At 36.5% G+C, this 19,546-nt stretch overlaps 1 protein-coding gene across 1 annotated transcript in view; it reads left to right on the plus strand.

Annotated features, from left to right (window-relative positions):
* Nucleotides 1–19,546, plus strand: part of LAMA1 (laminin subunit alpha 1) — a 101,424-nt gene that overhangs the window by 69,158 nt on the left and 12,720 nt on the right. The window contains exons 35-52 of the mRNA XM_057397504.1: nucleotides 68–179; nucleotides 345–507; nucleotides 2,755–2,965; nucleotides 3,192–3,308; nucleotides 3,399–3,562; nucleotides 4,676–4,814; nucleotides 6,100–6,193; nucleotides 7,417–7,533; nucleotides 9,420–9,602; nucleotides 9,910–10,064; nucleotides 12,540–12,683; nucleotides 13,480–13,613; nucleotides 13,744–13,894; nucleotides 14,430–14,554; nucleotides 15,497–15,647; nucleotides 16,696–16,840; nucleotides 18,088–18,229; nucleotides 19,388–19,502. Of these exons, the coding sequence (XP_057253487.1) occupies nucleotides 68–179; nucleotides 345–507; nucleotides 2,755–2,965; nucleotides 3,192–3,308; nucleotides 3,399–3,562; nucleotides 4,676–4,814; nucleotides 6,100–6,193; nucleotides 7,417–7,533; nucleotides 9,420–9,602; nucleotides 9,910–10,064; nucleotides 12,540–12,683; nucleotides 13,480–13,613; nucleotides 13,744–13,894; nucleotides 14,430–14,554; nucleotides 15,497–15,647; nucleotides 16,696–16,840; nucleotides 18,088–18,229; nucleotides 19,388–19,502 (2,562 nt within the window). The remainder of the gene's footprint in view (nucleotides 1–67; nucleotides 180–344; nucleotides 508–2,754; nucleotides 2,966–3,191; nucleotides 3,309–3,398; nucleotides 3,563–4,675; nucleotides 4,815–6,099; nucleotides 6,194–7,416; nucleotides 7,534–9,419; nucleotides 9,603–9,909; nucleotides 10,065–12,539; nucleotides 12,684–13,479; nucleotides 13,614–13,743; nucleotides 13,895–14,429; nucleotides 14,555–15,496; nucleotides 15,648–16,695; nucleotides 16,841–18,087; nucleotides 18,230–19,387; nucleotides 19,503–19,546) is intronic.

The raw sequence follows: 19,546 nt of genomic DNA on the forward strand, positions 1-19,546 counted from the left end.
AACATAGACAAATTGTATGTATTGATAAGTGGTTTAGAACTGTCAAATATCTCTGATTTTATTCTAGTCATCCAGGTTTTTGAAAAAAGCTTGGCAACTTAACACAATAACTCAAGCAACCAGGAACAAAAGTCAAGAGCTGACTGGATTTATTGACACAGTACATACAACCATTAAAGGTATCCTGCTTTTAAGATATTTCCACTTCTTTAAAGCATTTAGAAGGGTATTTCCTTCATAACTCTTAAAGAACTATTTACATGGAAACTGCTGCAGTTTGCATAAGGGATTCACATATAGTCTTTTTTTAATGGCATGACTAAATCGTTTACTCTCCTACTTAGTACTTGCTGAAGTTGCCATGTCACTAAATGAAACACTGGGCCTGGATCTCCCGCTGTCCAATACTACATCACAGAGCCTGCAGGATGATATTTCTGCCCTTTTGGATGCATTGCGCAGGAAAGATTTTGTTCAACAGCACCATAATGCTACCAGAGTCTTAAAGTAAGCCTGTTCTACTGATAACTATTTCACCTATGTCTAAAATATGCAATACTGCTTTTTGGAGAGATATCTGGAGAAGCATCATGCCGTAATAAGAGGCAGTGTGATACAAAACAAGCCCAGGGGGAGCTATATGAACTCTGAATTTGGAGTTACATGATTTGATGATATTTGGGCATCCCACATGATGCTAATATAACCAAAGCCTGTTCATTTGAATGTGATACAGAATTCCCTTGCAATCGTGCCAAAATTCCCTTGTGAAAAAGGCTTATTGGTTTCAGTTTGTTTCAGACCTGGCCCTAGTACACATCTCGTTGTTGCTTTTGGCTAAGAGGCATCATAGAACTGTCTCAGTCAATTGCAAGCCCAGGAAATGTCAGATCTGCTGACAGACATGATGATTTGTTGTCATTGGAATATGTATCACATAGATTTGCAATTGTAACCAAGGCATTTGTTTCAGCATTCTTAGCCACAGTTCAGGATTGTATTCTGTTGTCTCGATTTGTCCCCAGTTAAAGGCTATTTTAAAGTGGATTTACTATTCATTATGAGTGCTTATAACTAGACTTGGCAATATGAAATGTTGACTGCTTCAACAGTCAGCAAAATTGTTATTCCAGCTTCAGAAATACTAAGTATTGCCTTAGTCCACCAAAAGCTGTAAGAATGTTAACACTGGCTTTAAGGGCAAAGATTTAGACCAGAGTGGAATATTTCTGAAAATTTTCTTATTAAGTGCTTTGGATTAGGCAGGATAGAATGTTTGTGTTGGTAGCATGTCTGATTTTGTTCAACCTAACTTGTCCTGTGCTTGTCCTTGTGCAAATATTAAATTGTATAGAAGCTAAATGGACTAGAAATGTATTATTTAACCTGATACTTATTAGGAACTTGAAGTAGCAGTGTTTTTTCACTTATAAAAATGACTCAAAATGTCCTGTTGCATAGTAACAGAATGTTCTGATTTTCAACAAGCTTTTGAGTTGTTATACAATGCGTTTGTAAATTAATCTTTTCAATTATAGGCTCTGTTGAAAGTTCTTAAAGTTCTCTAAGTGTCCTTTCACAGATTGAAGAAGAGAGTTAATAAGATTCGTAAGATTGTTTACTCTGCAAAATTTATTGTGCAATACAGCTGTAAGCTCAAAACAGATTTAAATAAGTAGTTTGCCAGTCCATTTTTGATGGAGCAGAAGTTACCACATGGCTCACAGTGGACTGAGCTTTTGATAACATACTGTTAAGCAACATTTGTAACAGGTTTCTGCACATTTACCACCTAAGGCAAAGTTCCCAAGCAGTTTGGAATGTAACCTTCTTACACTACGGGGAAATAGTAGCCTTAACGTCTGGTAAAATAGTTTCATTCTTATAACTTTTTTAAGGCTATGGCTTCTGAGCGTAAAGACCCTGAATTATTACGTTTTGCAAATACACATCTGCTATTCAGTAAGAAGGATGGAATGTGTTATAATAGTGAAATAAATAAGTTTTCTTTTGCTTTGGCTGAAGATCTATATGATTTGAAAACAGATTAGAAGGGACAAACATTTACGTAAAAGTATAGTTACAGGAGTTGAAGTGTGCTGAAATAGATGCTGAAATAAAGAAAAAGAGGAAGAATTTCAGGATCATTTTCAGTTCGATTCCTTCAATACTGGAAAGTGTTCAAACAGAGATGCAAATATTCTCCAATAGAAAGCTGAAGTGATTAACAACTGACAAACGATTGCTTAATTCAGTGTTCATTTTAATAAGGCTATTTATTTTTATTTGCCATTTAAACTTTTCAGAACTATTGGGTATATGTCCTTCACTTCTGGTTCTATATTCTTTCTAGTATCAATCCTAATAATAGATGTTTTGATCCCACATTCAAAATATGAATCACTACAATTAATATATAGAGTGTTGCCAGTGGAATGTTTCACAGAGGTTTGTATGTAGGGGGATGTCCCTAATTAAGTCCAGGCAAATATGATTTATACTAATGCCTTTCCTCTTTAGACACCACATAAAAATTTTATGAACTGCATTACTGCCTCAGGCAGTCATCTTTTTTTGTGGTAAGATGAGTAACTAAGCTACCATGTGTTTGTATTCAATTATAGAAAAAATTGCAGACTTTTGTGAGAAGATGCATTTAAATTAATTTAACATGACCTCATTTTCTCCTCAAGAATTCCATGCCTAAGTTTCTCCTTCACTGTTCATTTATTTTCTGATTTCTCTTTTTGCCAGAGCTGCAGAAAATTTGTTGATCCAGGTTCAGAGAGAGTATCTTAAACCCCAGAAGGAACTTGCTGATCTAAAAAGTGATGCACACCAGCTCTTATCAAAGCACAACAACAGACTGGAAGATGCCCAGGACCTGGTGAATGAGGCACTTGCTAACATCAATGAGACCAATCGCTTGTTTCCTCTTATGTCTAGCAACCTGGCAGAGTTACATGTAAGACTCAACAATCAGTGTTGTTGCATAAGAAATATCGAATACAAAATAATGTTTGAAAGTTGCTTTTTAGACTTTAATAAGCATGTTAATATATATGATAACTTAAAGACTCAAAGGAAATGAGACCCCCATTTGAAAACCAAAAAATGATAGTGTTATGTGAACTCATGTGCACTAAAGCTGACTTTACAGACTATTACAAAATACTTGATTTATGCTGTAGGACAAAAAGCTAAATATAAAGGAAGGTGAAGAAATCTCAACCATACTCATTAACGAAGGGAGGGTCCTAGTGAACAGTGCTGCTACTCTCGCCCAAGATATGAAGAACTCTACATCTGTAAGTTTTTAAATGTTAACATCCTCTTTGACACTATCAGGTGTATTTTGCTACTGAAAGAAAGATAAAAAAGAGGATTTTGTTGTGCAGAACCTGGAGGTCCACCAGGACGGGTTAGTCTTATGGAGCACCAAACTGCGACACCACGTGGATGACCTGGTGATGCAGATGTCTGTGAGAGGAGTGCTTGACCTGGTATACAGAGCCGAGGACCATGCTACCCGGATCCAAGGACTTGCAGATGCACTGGAGAGGTGATAAACTCAAGAAGTATGAAATGGGGAGAGATTTAGTGTAGTGTCAGATTTAATTTCAATAGGTAGTAGCTTAATCCACTAAAAGAATTCCCTGCCCATGGCAGGGGAGTTGATCTTTAAAGGTCCCTTCCAACCCGAACAATTCTGTGATCAATTTTGATTCTCTATTTCAAGTATTTTTTACTTTTAATGTAATGTACCTTTATTAAATTATATGGAGTTGGTTGATTATTCTCTCATTTCATGTGACTGACTTACACAGTAACTAGTGAATTATTGAATGCCCAGAAAGTGTATCGTCTGTGTAGGAATACTTCTTGACAATATACCTCTGAGTCTCATCAAGAAGCTATTACTACTATGCCTCCATTGTTGCTTTCAAAGCATCTTGCAGAAATGAGTGGGTTGCAGTCTTAAGTCTATTCAAATGCATTCTTAAAATTTGAAAGTTGGGGAGTCATTCTAGTTAGTTCAGTGGAAATTCTGTCCCAGGATAGAAGATTATATATGTAGAATATCCCAGAAGATTATTCTATGATTCTTGTTGTCCTTTAAAGTCAGTAAATATGGGTTAAAAGTTAAATCATATCAGACTGGAAAATTTGCATGTAAATTTAAGAATAGAAAATTTTGCTCTGAGTAACACTGAGCAACTGTGCTGGCTTCACCAGAACCAGATAAATTCAATAAAGCAAAGTGTAATAAAGAAGAGTTTTAAGATGTTTGCAATTTCCTCCTAGGTTCTGTATTTCTCTACTTTGCTTTTAAGCTAGTAACCAGTTTCTGTTCTGTTTAGATGATGCAAATTTGTTCTAAGTGACTAAGTGGCTTTAAAAATTGAAGAACTGACCATAAACAAAAAGGAAACCAACCAACCAAAAAAAAAAAAATTAAAACCTTCTTTGAACTGGTTTGGTTTGGGTTGTTTGTTTTTTTTTGCAGTTCAAAATAATAGATTTAAATCCCCTTACACAAAACAGGGCAAGGTGAGCTCAGTTTTTCAGAGTGCATCATATATTCTAGAAAGACGTGCATGTTGTAACTGAAAATGTTAGTCCTTAATTAAGGTACTCTTATGGAAACAGAATTACTTGTTAATTCTCTAATTAGTGGCCTCTCAAAAGTAAGAAATGTGACTCTGAACACAACTGCTGCTGTCTACACCCACTCCAGCGTTAAAAACGTGATTGAAATAACAGAGAGTTTGGCAGATGATGCATCTCGAGTTGTGAATGCCCCCTTGGATTTTGTAAGTATAGATATTAGTATTTTGGTTAACTTCTTTCACTTTCTCATTTGGAATATTTGTTCTAGTTGGTTTTGCACATGCTGAAATTGGAGTACGGCAGCCTGTCCCACCAACTAGTACTTATTGTATCTTGAATCGGTGCTCAAGGCAGTAATGGTACCAGATTTCATATTCTGTTTACCTTGCTTTTCTCTCTGCCACAGTACTATTCTACTTTTTTTTGGGGGGGGGAGGTAGGGTGGGTTTTTTGTTTGCTTGTTTTTAATGTCTAAAGCATGGTTGCCTGGATTTGAGCCTATGAATGCTTTTGTTAATCATCTGACATGCATTCCTGTAGTTCCCAAACCTCTGGTGCTCCCTTCCACCTTTGGAATTATTCAACCATCTTCTTCTTTGACGTGTCCCACTTCCATTTCTAGCTATGTATTCCCAGCCACAACTATTTTGCGTAGTTAAGGACATTTCATAACTAAATGTATGTATGTATGTATGTATCTCCTCTGCTATCCCTCTGCCATCCCTCTGCCTTGCAAGATTATGGGGTTGTTGAAACAGTAGATTAAAAAGACCTGACCACTTCCCTGTCTGACCTTATTACTTTCCTATTATCCTCTTTCCTCCTGTTTATTTTTTTTTTTCTGCTTTTCCTGATTTTAAAACTAAGGTAGGAATGGGCTGTATTTTAGAAGTGTCATGCACCTTTATACCTGGAGAAACAAATATGTGACAATGTATGATCAAAATGATCAAAATTGATCAATGTATGATCAATCATGATCAAAATAATTGGCATAATTTTGTGAACTTGTACGTTGTTTTATAGTGCTCTGTCTCATTAAAGCTTTGTAAGGCATAAATCCTTTAAGGTACTTTTGCAGATTTTTCATTTGGAGAAATGGATTAAAATAACATTTTAAAGACTGGGATTTTGAGATATCTCACTTTAAAGTGCTCAGGATTGTGAATTTTGACTTAGGCCTGGAACTAAAATTCCTGATGTTCCAAAAGGCAACACTGAATCAGAAGCAGCGTTCAAACTAGAATTTGGTAGGTTTTGTTTTATAGGCATCTTTTCTATTAATTCACAGAGAGATTCAGTGTCGCTTTCTTGGACAAATTATGGCGACATGTATTTTTTTAATTGATGCTTAATAGGTAGTAAGTACAATATCTCATAAACAGTGAGAATGTTCAGTAACTTGAAGTAGACATCCACAGATACTTAAGTATTTTCAGTTGAATTTATGTTTTTCGTATCTGGCAATTGATGTCTCTTTTTTTCCAGCCAGAGGAGTCTCTAAGTCTTCTTGGAAAAGAAGTTCTACTGCTCAGCTCCAAATTTCAGAATGAAGCTAAAATTCTGAAAAAAAGAAGTGATGGTCAGTACTTTAGAGTTCAGATTTCTGCTTGTATTTTTTTTCCCTATACTGTTCTGTGTTTGGGGTTTTTGTAGTTTTGTTGGGTTTTTTTTTAGTAAGTATAAGCTAAGGTAAAATACTGCATATGACTGTATATGAATTTAGGCATACTTTCATACAATTAAGATTAATGTATTATGGAGTTATGTGGCATTTTACTTTTTGGTAAGAATATAATTTTTCTCTGGAAACATTTAATAAATAGCCTTCGCTATACCTCATTTACCTCCAAGCAGTGCTTTCTTTAAAGGCTGTTATTCCAAATTTTATGAATTAAAGCATTAGAGATTGTGCAGTAGACGAAGAACAAACATAATTCTAGAAGAAATTCATTCATCCAAGTTCATGTTAAAAATCATGGATTTACACAAGTATGTAGGATGATATATTTTAATCATAATAATTTTTACTTGTTTTCTCTATATAGCTGAAATACAGTAACAAAGTGAACTTTGTCTGTAGAAATGGCCTTTTGGCTCAGAATCCCTCTAAAAACTCCAAAATTTGTTTGTTTTGTTATCACTCTAAAACAGTGAAGTCTGCACCATGGAAATTCAAAAGCATTTTCAACAGAGTTGTGTAGGAGCAGAGGCTGGCTCTAAGGGAAATTTTGGACAGAATTGGACAGGAAGTGAACGTTTCACAGAGATAAGCTGTAATTGTTAAATGGTCTTGCTTTTAATATCAATGGTTTCACAAATATGTATATGCTTTATGTAATTCAGATGGACAGAATGCATACCTTTTTTTGTTCCTCTGCTCTACATATTTTTATTTCTAGTGAGAGGATTCCACAAACAAATCACAAACAAATATAAGAAAAAATACTTAGGGCTCCTGGCAGCTAGCACAAAAACTGAAGGACATCATACCAATTACGAGTTCCCAGTCATGGAAACATTTTAATCTATAGCCTTTTCCTAACTGTATTTCTACTAATTCAGTCTGATAGAATTGGCCAAAAAGGATAACTTTGAATGGAAGAGCACCCATGGGAGCTTATCTGTGCATACTGCATTTATTTTGATTTCCTATTTGTAATATGCTCTGTTGGGAAAAACAAACCAAAAAAGTTCAATTAATTAAATAAGTGAATGTTTGTTTTTATCCCTATACTTAGGGTTTGTGTGGGTTGTATGGTATTTTTTTATGCATACAAAAATCACAGCTATTTCTTCCAACAGGCCTTTTATTTGGATTGAATGGGTTGAACAAAAAGGTAGAAAAGATTCAGGAAAGTACTAGTAAAATTGTCAACCATCTTAATGACTCCCTGGTGACACTAAGAGCATTGCCTAATGGTAAGTGAAATTTATGTTGACATTCTTCTTATTACAGAACCACCTAGTACAATTGAAATAAAATCCTGCTTATTGTTTGATTGGAGAGACCTAGCAATGAACTATACTCATTTAGCCCTCTCCCTTACAAGGAATATTTTCTTTTTTGTTTTTTGGTAAACATTGAAACATAACTGGATTATCACAAGATCTGTACTCTGATTCCCATTTCATACTGCCATAAAACAGGAGGGGCTCTGATAGCCATACAATTATATTGATGTGAGAAGAGAGTGAAGTCCTAGAACGTTTAATCCCACATGGAGAGAAACTTTATAGAGTTGTGAGGTTTTGCTTTCTTTGGATAGCTTGTCTCAAAGTTGTTTATACTGCACTGTGAATCTTATCATCTACATCTAAATGTTTTCTTGTAAATGCTGACTTCATTTAACCAATTAAAATGTTCTCTCTTTCTGTGCTTTTTCCAAAACAAAAGTATTCCCTTAAAAAAAAAAAAGTAATTATTTTGGATAAAGGTAAGATCTACAGTTCACAGAAACTAACAGCAAGTGTCTTTGAAGTTGTGGGTAACAGGGTCTGAAATACTTTGCCAACCTTAATAACATTTTTTAAAGACAGAAAAACACTCATAAAGAGCTCCTGCCTCAGTTGTTGGGTTCTACTGTGTGGCCAGATTAGAATGCTAAATCCAAAGCTTTTTTAAATTACCTATTTTACAACTCAGGCTCTGAATTCGCACTAAAGGGTGAGATTAGTGGTAAAGTTACAATGGATATTAATTGCAGCATAAAGCTACACATGGAAAATTAAGGCATTATGAAATTCATTCTCCTTAACTCACAGCATTGTTTGGCTTCATTTTTGCTGTTACATACACATCTAGAAATTTTGTTTCTCTTTTTATTTTAATCTGGGCAGAGATTAATGGTGGCATTGCCTTCTGTATAAGGTACTAGTGATGAAGAAGGAGCCCTGTAGACCTAAATCAGTCCCTTTGTGCCAGCTGCAGCATCTCACCACTATTCTGGGCATAGGGAGTGTAAGGGGTAGGCCAAGATTGGGATAAAATTGACACTTATAATAGCCCACCCACTATATATAAGTGATCATAGCCCAGAGCAAAGGGTGTAATAGACTTCTGCACTAGTGACTCTGAACACCAACCCTCATTCAGAGAACTTAAACACTATAAGCTTGATGTATTCATATAATCTTCCTTTTACAATAGGCAGAACCAAGTTCCCCATCACTGCATTCTGTGTCAGTATTGTATTCAGAGCTAGTCATGAAAAATAAAAAAAAAAATCCTAGAATTCAAAACTTGGATTAATCAAGTGTTTTGATCAAAAGACTTGAAAATCTAAACCAATGGGCCTTAATTAAAATTGCTGAAAATTCTATTATTTATATTTGTGTGTAATCCATTTTATTATTATATATCTCTGTGTGTGTGTGTACCAGAAAAAGTAACTATATCTACAGCTATATCCACGTGTGTATCACCTGCTGGGGAACTTTTATCATTATTTTTGTTCAGGGCTGTAGCTGTGGCCATTTTCAAACTTAATAACTGGGCAAGAGGAGTTGCAGCAGCCTCCTGGCACTCCAGTTTCATAGAACATAAATTTTTCACTCTGTAAGCCATGGCACATTCAAGTTAAGCAAAGTTAGATCACAGTAGGTCTTGATTTCATGCTCCCCTCACAGACTGAAAAATAAAGAAACCCCAAAACATAACTTACTATGAAAGGAACATAGCTGACAGCATTTCTTGTGTTTTGACTGTGTTTTTAATTATGTTGTTATGAAGTTAGGCATTTATTACTCCCAAATATGTATGAAAGCCGTGATTTTTTTTTTTTTTTAACCTGTGAACTGTGTTTCAGCTACAAGGAAATACATGCTTGACGTGAAAGAGCTAGCTGTGTCTGCAAACACCAGTGCTGTGGTGGGTTTAAATCACTTTGGGGATTTCAGTCAAAAGCTGCTGAATACTTCTTCTGCATTGTCCAGAGTTAATGACACGTTGAGGAAAACTACTGAACTTATAACTGATTCATCAAAAGCTGGTAAGTTTGCTGCTTCATTGCTCTTCAGAAATGTCACTGCTTGCAGAAGCAGTACTAATATTCAGTTGTAGTATGCATTAAATGTGAGTCTGAGTCTATTTCTTCCTAATTCAATAAAAATGTGCTAACTTTTTAAGACTTCTAGAGGATTCACATGGGATACCCTTAAGTAGGCATATTCCTTACTGATGCTTAAAATTGCTGAAAACAAAATGATCAGAAACAGGCCAACATGGCTAAATATTTTAGCAATCAACACTACATTTCTCTTTCAACCTGCCTCAACATTTCATTTATCTTTTGGCAGCAATCACAGCTGAAAAACAAGTCAAAGAAGTTGAAGCACAAGCGAGTCTTTTATTGAGTAGGCTGAAACCTTTGAAAATGTTAGAGGAGAACCTGAACAGAAACTTGTCTGAAATTAAAGAGCTCATCAGCCAGGCCCGCAAACAGGCAGCATCTGTAAGTTGAGTTATCCCAGACTTAACTGGCTTCACTTTCACTTTTAGCAGGGAAGTTTTGTGACATAAAGATCCTAAAATTTACTGTCAAAGTACCTGGTTGTTCTGGGGTCACAATGAAGTCCAAGAGTGCTGACTGATACTAAAATTATACTGGCAGGGCTGTTAGAACATTTTATACTTTTCGTGTCAAGTTTCTTATTGCATTCGTGAGTTTGTCTGAACAACAAGACAGTAATTTAATTACTATTCCCTTGTTTTCCCTATAAAAATAATGGAACACAATATGTCAGAAAGCAATCAGAAGAAATATTCTGGTGAGAAAGAAAAGAGGGGATTGTGCTGCCATTATTTTTGGGACAAGATGTTAATTTCTGAGCTTATTTTAGAGACTGATATGGGGTGTTCCACATATCAGTATCACTACAAATTTTTTAACAATAGTGTTGATTCCATCAAATTTGCCATCTACACCCTGCCATGTACATATGTTCTATGCAAGAAGCTGCCATGCATCCAGAATACTTTAAGAGAAACAATATACTTGGTTTTAAATCTCTGCTCTCCTCCTTAATGACAACAAAAGTGAATCAGCTGTATTATGGACCTTATTAAACTGTGAGGGGAATATGAAAATGAGTTTGCGCTCAATAATTTTTTGTATGCCTTTGGCTTTAGTATGGGAATATTATTGTAAGATTTAGGGAGGGTTTGTTTTAAAAAAAAATAAAAGGTTTTCAGTTCTTTCTGCAAATCTCCTTAATTATATGGTTATTGCTTCTCTGTCACAGTCTACTGAAGCTTAATGAAGCCACGAGTAGCATTTTTTGAAGTGTCAAATGACAGAGATTCCTAGCAGGGTAGAAAGAAGTATTGGCAAAATCCCCAATTCCATTTTTGAGTGTTTGTTCTGTTGTTTTGTAAACTTCTACTAGAGGACAGAAACTTTATATATCTGTGTCTGTGATCATACACACACCTGTGCTTTATATATTTAGTTGTTAGAGGCATATTCAAGGATGCTGATGTAGTTAAGGTTTTTCAGTTGTTAAAATGGACCATTACACTACCAAGTTCCATGCAGTTTGATGCATTTAGCTTGAGCTGATGTCCTGTCAGTAGGCTGGACAGTGTTTAAAGGAGTTACAGAATCATAGAATGCTTAGGGTTGGAAAGGACCTTAAGATCATGTAGTTCCAACCCCCCTGTCATGGGCAGGGACACCTACCACTAAACCATCTCACCCAAGGCTCCATCCAACCTGGCCTTGAACACCGACAGGGATGGAGCATTTCCCACTTCTTTGAGCAACCTGTTCCAGTTCCTCACCACCCTCACAGTGAAGAATATCTTCCTTATATCTAACCTGGACCTCCGCTGTTTAAGTTTAAACCCATTACCCCTTGTCCTATCACTACAGCCCCTGATGAAGAGTCCCTCCCCAGCATCCTTGTAGGCTCCCTTCGGATATTGGAAGGCTGCTGTGATGCCTCCACACAGCCTTCTCTTCTCCAGGCTGAACAGCCCCAACTTTCTCAGTCTGTCTTTGTATGGGAGGTGCTCCAGTCCCCTGATCATTGTCGTGGCCCTCCTCTGGACTTGTTCCAACAGTTCCATGTCCTTTTTATGTTGAGGACACCAGAACTGCACACAATACTCCAGGTGAGGTCTCACGAGAGCAGAGGAGAGGGGCAGGATCACCTCCTTGGACCTGCTGGTCACGCTCCTTTTAATGCAGCCCAGGATACGGTTGGCTTTCTGGGCTGTGAGTGCACACTGAAGCCAGCTCATGTTCATTTTCTCATCAACCAACACCCCCAAGTCCTTCTCCACAGGGCTGCTCTGAATCTCTTCTCTGCCCAACCTGTAGCTGTGCCTGGGATTGTTCTGAGTTAGTGGCATCATAACAGGAATCTGAATATGTCTACTTAATATTTTAAAAGTTTAACTTGTAACATATTCACAAATGTGTTTTGTGAATAATCATGTAAGCTGTGTTGTAAAACTTTGAAATAACCAGAATTATTGCAGACTGTCTGCCTTTTATATTTTTGTTTTTTACTCTCAACATAGAGTAGAAATTGTCGGGTTGGTTTTGTAATTTTTTTCCTTTCAGATTTTGAATTTCAGTATCTTTATTTTCTGATACTATTACAGTGGCCTTTTCTGATACATGGGCTTCTGACCCAAGTTTTATTGTTATATTCTGAGGTATTTGAATAGTTTAATTTACTGTCTTTTAATATTCTAATTGAATGAGTGAATTATGACAGATTTCTTTCTTTTCTATTTGTGAATCACTTTGTCAAGTGGTACCAAGGAGATTGCTAAGATCAGGTAGCAATACTTATATTGCATGAAAGTATCTCAGCAAAAGGCTTGCATTTGTTGGTAGAAGCTAAGTACGTATTCCAGAATATATGGGCTGTGTACACTGAGACTTGATTAGATTCCATTTCCCTCTGCCCCCTCCCAGATTAAAGTTGCAGTATCAGCAGACAGAGATTGCATTCGTGCCTACCAACCCCAGATTTCATCTACGAATTACAATACCTTAACACTCAATGTGAAAACTGCTGAACCGGATAACCTCCTTTTCTACCTGGGTAGCAATGGAAAGGTAAGTTTCTGGCATACATTTACTGGAGGTGATGGTAGTCAAGTATTTTACATCACCATATATCTTTTCCTACTTGACTTCAAACTAAGTATCAAAGTGAGGCCCTTTGAAGACAAATGTGTTCACTAGGGGTTGAAACATTTTTGTGCCTTAAATGATTCCAGAGATCCTCAAAGACAGAGAATAAAAGCACTGCTTCCTTAGCATTGCCTCTCAGCCATGCTGTGAAACTCCCGCTTCCTATTTCCGTGCTGTGCATTAACCTCATGGACTGTAACACAATATATGATCCTTTCATTTAGTGTGTTGGAGTGTATGAAGCAATTTGCTTGGTATCAGAAAGTACTTGAATTTGGCCCTCAAGATCAAGGTGCATCCACCAACTTCAAAGGGAGATGTTAGCTCACTGTCACATTGACTTCCTCCATTCCCTCTGTAATCCTATTAAATGCACAGCAGATAGCTCCTTGTGGCATGCTATCATGTGACTGTACTGTTTTACAGACCGGTAGGTCACTTCACATGCACTTAAAAGGGCACATTTTTATATGTCTATGTGTATGTGTGTACATCTCATGTTTGTATATAATTAGAAAGAAAACATTCACCTTGTATGTAAGCTGAGGGTTTTTTTGAAAAGTTAGAATGAGTTAAAACTTACTGGGCCTGATTTTGTTAAAAGTCAGCTCCTGTAATATGGGATTTAAATGTATGAACCTGGAAAGACTTTTTCAATATTACGTGTTAAAATACACATTTGATGCTATATATTAGAATAAGGCCTGCTGTTTTTCAGGCAGACTTCCTTGCAGTGGAGATGCGACGTGGTAAAGTAGCTCTTCTTTGGGATTTGGGCTCTGGATCAACAAGAGTAGAATACCCTGATTTTCAAATTGACAACAACAAATGGCACAGGATACATGCAACCAGGTAACTAAAATGAGAATGGCATAAATGTTGAACACAAACCATCTTCTGAGTTTTTCAGTGACAAGGTTTTTCTTGTCCTTAAAAAATGAAGCCAATAGCATGTGTATTCATTAGTATTTTTACTTGGCAGGTTTGGAAAAACAGGTACACTTAGCATAGAGGAAATGAACTCCAATCAGAAGCCTTCATCTAAATCTGCAACCTCTCCGGGGACAGCCAGCATACTGGATGTTAACAAATCAACCCTAATGTTTATTGGAGGACTTGGAGGGCAAATCAAGGTTAAATTTTAATGTCAGCATTCTGTAAAATGATTTTAACATGTTTGAGATATACTTTTGACTTAGAAATAGTCGCATGAGTAGGTTACTTCATGCCAGGTACTCTGAACATAAAGCAAAGATTCTATAAGGATGTTCTAGTATTCTGAAGTTAATTTTGCCTGGAAACTTGCTGCACAGAGTGTTAACCAAGACAGGTTGTGTGTGCATGCATGATGCATGGACATTACACAATGAATTAGTTTCTAATTTCCTTTTTCCGTGGCTTCTTTCAGTTTGCCATTGTTATTCATGCCATAAGACGTGGAAGTCAGTCAAGGACATAGTTATTTTATTTTTTTACTTGCTGCAAAATTGATTTTTTATGATGTAAGCCATAATTGTTAATAGTTATGCTAAAACTTATTGTTCCTTGATTATGATTTGTATCTAACAAAATTAGAGGTCAAGGAAAACAACCAAGCAAAAATTTGGCTGGGTAATTTTCAAAGTACTTAACATTAACTGTATTAATGATGTATCTCTTGTCTTTTAGAAATCGCCTGCAGTTAAGGTGACTCATTTTAAAGGGTGCATGGGAGAGGCATCTTTGAATGGCAGATCTATTGGTCTTTGGAACTACATGGAAAAAGAGGGCAAGTGCAATGGCTGTTTTGGAAGGTATTTTGTCTCACTCCTTTTTTTTTTGTAACAGACTGAGTAATTTACATTTGTAATATGTATTTCTGTGTTAGGTAAAAATAATGAGCTTGGCCAAATTGCAGTTTTTTACTGATGATTAACTAGCACTGAATGTGCCAGTGGTGTCAAATAATTTCATTGTATAGGATTTTATCACTTACTAATTACTTTCTCAGAAGAATTCTACTGCTGTGGTCTATTTTGTGCATTGAGAGTAGGGACTGCTTGTGAACCAGACTATTTCAGAATGTTTGCTTTCCAGTAATTTCCAGCAAGATAGATTTATTCTCTCCTAGGATAAAAATACAGTGTAAAGCATTCTTATTAAAACAATCCATAGCAAAACTGTAGCCACTGAGCTTACTACCCTTCTTGTAACTAATTGCAGACTGCACTATTTCTTTTTGTTTAAGGAATTGAAAAGAAATAGACTTGACCATATTCTCTTTTGCAGAATGTTTCATTTAGAAACAGCAGAGGGTGCTGCTTGATTGTATGAGAATTTTTTTCCAAGTACTATGTTGCAGGAAAAGGGGCTAATAGGACATTATTGTAAGTGGAGTTACACAAATAAATGGATGACATGTATTAATTAAGAGGGTGTATGTTGTAACAATTATGTTTACCCTTAAGAAATGTGTTTTTTTTTTCATATATCAGGGAAAAATATTTTTTATCTTGTATGCATCCTTCCTTATGGTTAAATTGTGTATTGTGAGACTCTATAATGAAAACAGCCTTTGGCTGGAATCCTTTAGTTATTCATAACATCAAGATTTTAGTCTTTTTCTACAGTTTCTAGTCATACTGCCTGGGGGCTGCACCAACTGATCTAACTTTTCGTATGTTTTATATAAAAATGACTGGAAAAAAACAGAAATCTTCAGCTAACATTTTTAATTGTGTTTTTTACTTTCATAGCCCACAGGATGAGGACACTTCATTCCATTTTGATGGCAGTGGATACTCAGTTGTGGAGAAGGCACTCCGCTCAACAGTGACTCAGATAATAATATTTTTCAGTACCTTTTCACCTAGTGGGCTTCTTCTATATCTTGCTTCAAATGGCACTGTAAGAAAATGGATCGGATTCTTAAGCTGTCAAAGCCTGTTTAGATAACTTGATGGTTTCTTGCTGTCTTTGTTATTTTTCAATTTATGTGTATTAAACCAAGTTATTATCTTTCTATAGGTTATTACATGTGATTGACATCATAAGACATAAAAGTAAAGACAGGAACCCTAGAGATGGCTCTCTAGACAAAATTAAGCAATAAAAAGAATTATCTGTGATTTGTTTTAATCCTAGACTAAAATTAATGATTATTTAACTAAAAGAAACAGTAGGAAAAACAAACTAGTTTTGTTTACTTGAAGGAACCTTTTCAGTATGTAAAATCTTTTGGAATTGAGCTTGTAGAAGGACAACATAATGTTGAGTAGGCATATTGGATTAAATCCATAGGGTGGGAATTCAGTAAACTGAAATAAATGAAATAAAACTCCCAGCAACAATAGGATAACCTAGACCCATCTCAACACCTTCACCATCATGTTATGCAGTTTAGCTGGTGGTTTTCTTTTCCTGAAGGAGGACAAATCTTTGTTTAGATACAGATTGTTTCAGTCCATTCATTATTCATTTGCTTTGTTATGTACTCACTGCCTGTGATGTCTGACTTAAGTTTTACAATGCAGAGGGGGCACTTTTAATACAATTCAGAAAGTCTTTCTACTTGCTTCTTGCTGAGTGAACATTGTAGTGATTGATCGCTATGCTAACAGTCAAATGAAATTACTGTCAACTTCATCCAAAAAAAAGGCAGATATGACCTTTTACATTTAAACCTTGCTCTGCTGAATAATCAAGCCTCATGATGCATATAAGTACAAATACAACAAAACAAAAAGACATCCTTGGGAGGTATACATAAAATAATTTCCCTAAACATAGTGAAGATAAGTATCTTGGGCCTAACAAATAGTCTAGGCACCGAAGTTCCCAAATGTTTTTCACACAGTGGCCCAAACCTGCCAAGAATGCATCCTTTTGGAAGATTTTATTTCCAGGAATTTAATCTGTTTGGTTTTTGTCATTGGTTTGTTTGTTTCCCTCACAGAGAGATTTCTTGTCCCTTGAGCTTGTTGATGGCAAAGTGAGACTAACTGTTGATCTAGGTTCAGGACCTCTTGCTCTGACAACGGAAAATCGTTACAACAATGGAACGTGGTACAAAATTTCATTCAGTCGGAACAAGAAACAAGGTAGGCTGCATTCTAAAAGAAACACGTGTCTGCACATTTACAAATATCTAAGATATCTGCAGGGAGCATCACTGCAACCAAATTTGTTCACTTCCAATGCAGTTTCTTTAGCAATCACACTTATGTTACTTTGCTTTATGAAGGACAGCTGTGCAAATCTTGTGCTTGGTTTGGCACATTTCATAAAGAGCATGTAATGCAGAAGCTGCCAGACAAAAATATATCAATATTCTTATTGAAAGAACTTTGTCCAAGTCTGTATATGAAGGATCATAATTTTTTATTCTGTGCTTTAATAGTACCTAGTACAGCAGTATTTTGGGACCCATGTTTGGGAAGTAATGCATACAGTACAAATAATACATGTGCCGTGGTTTAAGTCCAGACGATAACTCAGAACCATGCAGCCACTCACTCACTGCCCCCTTTCCCTTCTCCCCCTCTGTGCAGGATGAGGAAAAGAATCAAAAGAATGTAAACCCCATGGGTTGAGATGAGAACAGTCCAATAACTAAAGTATAATATAAAACTGCTACTACTACTACTACTAATAATAATGATAATGGTAATAACAAGGGGAGAGAATAGAAAACTAAAAAGGAAAGATAAAAAAGCCAAACCAATAAACACAAGTGATGCACAATACAACTGCTCACCACCTGCTGACTGATACCCATCCCGACCCCAGCAGCGATCTGGGCCTTCCAGGTAACTCCCCCCAGTTTATACACTGGGCAGACGTGCTGTGGTCTGGAATACCCCTTTGGCTAGTCTGGGTCAGGTGTCCTGTCCCTGCTTCCTCCCAGCTTCCCATGCCCCTCCTCACTGGTAGAGCATGAGACTGAAAAGTCCTTGATCGGAGTAAGCATTACTTAGCAACAACTAAAACATCGTTGTGTTATCAGCATTGTTCTCAGACTAAAGCTGAAACACAGCACTGCACTAGCTACTAGGAAGGAGAAAATTAACTGTTACAGCTGAACCCAGGACATGTTAGTATCTATAACATTATTCTTGTGTATATTTTTTTTCTGTAGACTTTCCCAGATTTCAATTTGGCAGAGAAAATGAATGAGATTAACAGAATAGCTGGAAGTACAATAAACTGTTCATTCTAAAAATAAGAAGATTGTCTGTACATGTTTTAGTCAATGAATACATTTTCCCTTATTAGAGACAGGATTGCCAAAGTGAAAAAAATGTGTGTTTGTGTCCTTCTCCAGATCTTTGCTCTCTTTTATTTGCAGGAATTTTGGCAGTCATGGATGCATATAACCTTAATTATAAAGAAACCAAGCAAGGAGAATCTCCTGGGGTTGCCTCAGACCTGAACCGCTCTGATAAGGACCCAATCTTCATTGGTGGGCTGCCAAGATCAAGGATTGTGAGGTAAAATGTTCTCTTGCTTTCCCCCCTTTGCTAAGACTCCTGTCAGTAGAGGAAAAGACTTCAATAAACTCTTCTATCCCCATGGAAATTAGTGAAAATCAGTGACGTCTGAAGTTTTGCTAATGTCCATGTATACCACCACATTATCTGTCCTTTGCCTTCAAACTTTAATACAGTGTTTTTTGCTGGTAGGTCTGACAATATAGTTCAGAACAGAAACAAGCTTCTGGTTTTCCCCCCCGTGGGTGATTTCCACAACAGCAGCCACTACTTTTTGTGTCAGACTGCAGCAAGCATTCTGCTCTGCTGCCTGGAACGATGCTCCTTTGATGTCTACCTGTGTAAGCCTTGTGTTTTCCAGATGGCATTTATGGGCAAAACTGCAGTTTGGGGTAAAAATTCTACTTCAGAAAGGAGTGTTGTAATTCAGTTTTGAAACTTGGAAAAGAGGAGAAATAATTGTGAACAGATAAGAAAAATACATTACAAGTATATATTTTATTAGCATGTCTTTTGTTTATACTTTCTTCCATTGCACATCCCTGCTGAACTTGTAAAATCACATTTCTTCTACTGGATTCACTTTGCAAGGAAAAACATGGCAAAAGAAATCTAATTAAGCTGTCTGCATGCTTTTGACAATAAGGTAAATTCCAGGACAAAATTAGTCTCTGTGCAGTTATTGCAGAGGTGCAGACTTGTTAATCCTAGGTGGCATACCAGCCATAAAGGGACTATGGTAGGATAGCTTTAGATTTCTCTGAATTAAACCTTGACCCAAATTAGCCATCCTCCAGATTTAAGAAATGCAAAAGAATTACTAGGTAGCAGAGAGCTACAGTTACCCTCTCACACAACAGACATTACATTTCAGCTGAATATTCATCTTAAAGTTACGGAAAATGGCCTGGCAACACAGCACTACACACTTCTATATATTTCCATTTGGGGACAGTGTTAGCCGACTCTTTTTAAGATCAGAATTAATATCTGCTAATAGTAAACCCCAACTTACCTCTGTTTCCACCTAAACTAAACTGGGTTGACTACATTCTTCCAAATAGGTCTGTCTTTTTCTTATTGAAGAGACCTTAATCTTTTCTCCCAGGAGATTCCAAATACTACTCCTTGGAAAAAACATTATGTTCTGTGTTTCAGGAAAGGTCTTAATAGTAGAAGGTATGTAGGATGCATCAAGAATCTGGAAATATCCCGTTCAACCTTTGACTTGCTTAGAAATTCATATGGAGTGAGGAAAGGCTGTGTATTGGAGGTACGAGACTTTATGTTTTGTGATTTGATCTTTATTGTTACTGA

Source organism: Pezoporus wallicus, unplaced genomic scaffold (genome assembly GCF_028554395.1).
Source record: "Pezoporus wallicus isolate ANWC-B61680 ecotype Strahan unplaced genomic scaffold, APGP_CSIRO_Pwel_v1 contig_227, whole genome shotgun sequence".
In the NCBI taxonomy this organism is placed as follows: domain Eukaryota; kingdom Metazoa; phylum Chordata; class Aves; order Psittaciformes; family Psittacidae; genus Pezoporus; species Pezoporus wallicus.